Source organism: Helianthus annuus, chromosome 13 (genome assembly GCF_002127325.2).
Source record: "Helianthus annuus cultivar XRQ/B chromosome 13, HanXRQr2.0-SUNRISE, whole genome shotgun sequence".
Classification (NCBI taxonomy): Eukaryota; Viridiplantae; Streptophyta; class Magnoliopsida; order Asterales; family Asteraceae; genus Helianthus; species Helianthus annuus.
In genome coordinates this window covers 16994721-17000307 of record NC_035445.2, presented here as the reverse complement: position 1 = coordinate 17000307, position 5587 = coordinate 16994721, and the positions used below count along the sequence as shown (strand labels likewise).

Below are 5587 nucleotides of genomic sequence, written 5' to 3'. Positions count from 1 at the left end.
ATCACGATTTCTTTCCATGCAAGAGTACTGAAAATATAAACCCTAGACGGCAGAAACATGCAACGTAAAGCAACAAACAAGAAAGACCAACACAAACAAAACTCACGGCAACAAGGCAAAAGAAACCCTAGATGAAAAAAAACGAAACGAAAACCCTAACTCTGACCGCAAAAGATTAGAAACCAGGATTGAAGTCTAGAAACCTTACTCAGAAGGATCGAAACACCCCAATACCTAACCCAGATTGATCAAAATTAAGGTTGAAGAAAAAGAACTAGGGCTTCAAGGGAAATCGCCAAAATCGCCTGGGAGCCACTAGTCTATCTTCGTTTTATGTCTCTAAGGCACAGGTCCGCCCTAGTATCACAATCATCATCCTAAGCAACAGCTCCTGAAAACACATGTGAAAGTAGGTACGTCAGCATAAAAATGCCTGTGAGATACATAGGTTTTGTGAAAATGGGATTCATGACTTGAGTATAAAGAAAACGTTTAATAACAGTCAGTCATGAACCTTGTAAATTGTTTAGTCTTGTAAATCATATGAGAAACGATAAGATCATATGATATGTATAAGTAAAACGTAAGGTTAAATGAGAGTAAAAATGAGTTTGTATAAGATAAGTTTGTTTGTAAAACAATGTCTTGTGAAGAATATGTTATTTGTGAAAAAGGTAACATGTCTCTACTGAAATGATTTAAATAATGCTATTATAGGTAATATTATACAAACATTTATATATAGGAAGTACCAGCGGCATATCCACCATGTTTGTATCATATTACATACGCCACGTTACTCAAACCATTTACCCAAACCAACCACCATGTAAATTGTTCATGTATAAATCAATTGTCAAGTGTTATTGTGTAAACCACATTGGAATGTCTATGTTCAATGTAAACCACCAAATGTGTATATCAATGTCAAAATGTTTATGTTTAATGTAGACCATGTAATGTGTACCCAAAATATATCATGTATGGTAAGTGAAATATATCAACTAAACCATATGTAAAATGCACACAAAAACAAGGTATTGAAGTAAAACATGGTTTAAATCAAAGTTATGTTTTGTGGAACAAATGCATGCTATACTGATACAAACATTTATGCGGTATTGTGAAAATGCATACATCCAAGCCTTGAGACTGTGATGATAAACCCTTAAACAAATTAAAGGTTTATCTAAGTTAGGGCTCACGAACCCTAATGCTCTCTCTCTAGCTTGGCGATTTCGTTGTTCTTCATGAATCCTCACTTTATCGTAATTCTCTGTATAACAGTCTGTGATTAGGGATTATCCTTGAATCTCTATAACGAACTCGTTAGCAGGTTTGACCGATTTTCGTCTAGGATTTTTTCTTTCTTGATTTCGTTCGTCGCCTTATCTTTATGTTATTCTGAAGTTGTATATAGTCATCTTGGTTGATCGATCTTGCTAAGATTTTGATTAATAGGGTTACTATAGATTACGGAAGGATACATAGAATAGGGTTTGCTAGAATTAGGGTTTCTCTTTTTTCTGCTTTTCGGGTTCTTGGTTTTCTTGGCTACGTGTCTTCTGTGTGCATGGTTATTGTTCTTATTGTTTGATAGGGAGAGGTGTCTATTTCATCATGGATGATCGTCCTAAAATTGATGATTCTGTTCTTCGTGATCGAGGTAAGCCGCCGTTTCAGTATAAGGGTTTGACAAGTCGAGTGGTCAATATTGATGGTAATCCGGTCTTACCTAGAAGGGGTTCTGTGCAATTGCCGCATCCAGGGGATAAAAATTTTAATGTAATTGATGAACTTGTTAAGATCACTGTTCCGGTTTCTCAATCGGAATATGATGCTGCTTGGTCTAAATCTGATGGGGGTGTTAATCTGGATGGTCAGCCGCTTTAGGGATCTAGTGCAAAACCTATGTCTTATGCAGATACGGTAGCTGCTAATTCTGTGAAGAAAGTTAATTTTCGGTCACTGCCAGTTCCGAGAAGTATGATGGTTGTGATGTTGTCCTTCCAAGGGAATCAGTTCGTTCTGTGCAAGATAAGATGGCTAATACTCTTTATGGGTATTTCTTAGGTGGTCGGGTTGCTTTCCTAGTGGTTGACTATTTTGTGCGCACAAATTGGAAAAAATATGGGTTACTTAAAACTATGATGAACGCGAATGGTTTTTTCTTTTTCAAGTTTAACGATGAAGTGGGTATGTCGAACGTCCTTAAGGATGGGCCATGGATAATCAGATCGCAACCATTATTTCTTGATAACTGGACGCCAACTACTAAGCTTGAAAAGAAGGAGGTCAAGAAAGTTCAAGTATGGGTCAAAATCCACGAAGTTCCTTTAGCGGCTTATACGGAGGATGGCTTGAGCTTGATTGCAACAACTATTGGGGATCCAAAAATGCTTGACTCGTTTACCACATCTATGTGCATGGAATCCTGGGGCCGTAGTAGCTATGCTAGAGCTCTGATTGAGATATCAACAGATAATGACCTCCGGGAAGAAATTTCAATGGCAATACCAGAACCTGAAGGGGAGGGTTTTATTAAAGAGACCATGTTTGTGGAATATGAGTGGAATCCGCATCGGTGTGCTAAGTGTTGTGTCTTTGGTCATGCGACTGATGTTTGTCCTAAACAGCCGAGGAGACCGGGCAAAGCTATCCAGGAAAACCAAAATTGGAATGCTCAAAAGAATCGTCCATCTAAGAAGGGGTCAATTGTGGACCAAGATGGGTACACAGGTGTTTACGGCAAGAAAGCGGCGAAGAAAGTGGGTATACCCGTGAATAAACAAAAATTAAAGTTCGAATATCGGCCGGTAGGTTCAAAGCCGAAGGGGGACACCAATAAAACATCGAGTGCTACGGATGTAAGGTCGACTAATCCTTTTGATGTTCTTAACGAAGTGGAAGATGTTGCAGGAACTAGTAACACAAAGTCTGGGGTAAACAATGATGAGTCCGATGAAGATGAGGTTATTGAAAATGATTATGATATGGACGGGTTTTTAAAGGAGGGTACTCTTAATATTAAAAGTAAAGGGGCAAGCACTCCTTCTCCGATAGTTAATGATGGTTAGTATCGCTTCTTGGAATATAAGGGGGTTGAACCGCCCGCTTAAACAAAAAGAGGTTCGGCAGGCTGTCAAAGATTTTAATTTGAGTATGTGTGCTATATTAGAATCTCATGTGGATGTTGGTAATTTGGGTAAGGTGTGTAAGTCAGTCTTTCGTTCGTGGGAGTGGACTTCTAACGGTGGTTGTTGTGACAAAGGCACGAGAATTATTATTGGATGGAACCCGGCTATTTTTGATGTGATGATTTTGTCTCAATCTCCTCAGGTTATGCATCTTCAGCTTGTGTTTAAATTGGATAAAAGAATGATTTTTTGTTCTTTTATTTATGCTGCTAATTATTATGTTTCCCGTAAAGAGTTGTGGCATAATCTCTCAGTGCATAAAGCCCTTGTTAATGATAAACCTTGGTGCATTATGGGTGATTTTAACTCGGCTCTCAACATTGAAGATAATTCTATGGGAACGTCATCGATTTATATTGGTATGAGAGATTTTCAGGAATGTGTGGATAATATTGAGGTTGTAGATATCAACCGAATGGGGATCCATTTTACATGGACTCAAAAACCAAAAAATGGGGTAGGGTTACTAAAGAAACTTGATCGAGTGATGGGTAATACAGCTTTTATAGCTGATTTTCCTAATTCGGTTGCCATGTTTAAGCCGTATAGGCTATCGGATCACTGCCCGTGCATTCTTTCGTTCCCGGATGCTGGTATGTTGAAGCCTAGGTCCTTTAAGTTTGCTAATTTCCTGGTTTTCAAACCTGAGTTTTCGGATATTGTTAAAGATAAATGGGAGACGTCTGTGAATGGTGTTCATCAATTTAGGGTGGTAAAAAAACTCCGGTTACTGAAACACCCGTTGCGCTCCTTGCTTTTCAAGCAAGGCAATCTGCATAAAAAAGTTGAAAAGCTACGCGTGGAGCTGGATTCTATTCAGCTTCTTATTGATCGGGATCCAGCTAATGCGGATTACGAGTTTCTGAGACTTCGATCAGTCGTCAGCTCCAAGAGGCTTCGTTAGATGAGGAATGATTTCTGAAACAAAAGTCAAATGTTGATTGGTTGAGTGCGGGGGATATGAACTCGGCATTTTTTCATTCATCGCTGAAAGTCAGAAATCATGTTAGTCGGATTGAGGTGATCAAAGATTCGGCAGGCAATCTTTTTGAAGGAGATAACGTTTATCAACCGTTTGTTCAGCATTACGAAAAATTTTTTGGGTCTCAAGGCGATATTTCTCTTACTCCGGCTCCGGATTTATTCTCTAAAGTCCTTGCTCCTCAGGTTGCTACTCATATGATTCGACAAGTTACGGCGGAAGAGGTGAAAAGGCCATGTTTTCTATTGGTATCGATAAAGCGCCTGGTCCTGATGGGTATACAGCAGCGTTTTTTAAAAATGCCTGGCCTATTGTTGGTAATGATATTACTTGTGCTATTGTTGATTTTTTTGAGACAGGAAACCTTCTTCGGGAATTGAACCACACGAATATTGTGCTCATTCCGAAAATTCCTACTCCTTCAGCTGTCATTGACTACCGTCCAATTGCGTGCTGTAATGTGTTATACAAGTGTATCAGTAAAATTGTGGCTGACAGAATAAAAAATGCTCTAAATGACATCGTAAGCATTAATCAATCAGCGTTTGTTCTTGGACGAAGAATATCGGATAATATTATGCTGACTCAAGAATTAATGCATAATTATCATAGACATTCGGGCCCTCCAAGATGTGCCTTTAAAGTTGATATCCAGAAAGCTTATGACACGGTTGACTGGGGTTTTCTAAGAAATGCTTTGCTTGGATTTGGGTTTCATCGGAAGATGGTTGAGTGGATTATGGTGTGTGTCTCGACTGCCTCTTTTTCTATATGTGTCAATGGGACGGTTCATGGCTTCTTTATGGGCAAACGAGGGTTACGGCAAGGGGATCCAAGTTTCATAATAAATGCGAAAAACAGCAGATTATCAATCTTTGTTTTGCCGATGATTTGTTCCTGTTTTTTTTTTTTTGGGTAAAGGGTTACCCCGGTGAATTTTATATATAAAGAATAAATAATCACACGAGCGTGCCAAAGAAGCACACTAGGGCTAGACTTGGCATACCAAGACTAGCACAACCAAATCCAACAAGTTCACAACCAAGCAAAACAAAAACAACCAAAGACTAAACAACCAGAAGCCGAAACAATGGCAACAAACAAAACACAAAACCCAAACCGACTCTAGCCTGGATCGATGCTCATAGACTTCACTTGGAACTTCCACCGCTCTAATACTAACGGGTTCTTGGAACCTTTCCCTGCCTTGAACGTCATCAGCTTCATACGCACCGTATGCAGGACTATATCATCAATCAAAGCAGCCTTCCTCTGATTTGGAGAGAATAACCTATTGTTTCTTTCTTGCCAAATGAAATAAGTAGAGGCAGCCACCACCATCTTACCAACTAAAACTTCAGGCGACTTACCCGATCTATGCTGTGAGAACCAAGACATTATAGAGTCC

General features: G+C 39.2%; 1 protein-coding gene across 1 annotated transcript; it reads left to right on the top strand.

The window, feature by feature from the left end:
- The first annotated feature begins 4157 nt into the window (after positions 1-4157).
- Positions 4158-5098, top strand: LOC110900536. The gene is made up of 2 exons (XM_022147423.1): positions 4158-4455; positions 4539-5098. The coding sequence occupies exons 1-2, from the start codon at positions 4158-4160 to the stop codon at positions 5096-5098; spliced, it is 858 nt and encodes a 285-aa protein (XP_022003115.1).
- Positions 5099-5587: the final 489 nt, after the last annotated feature.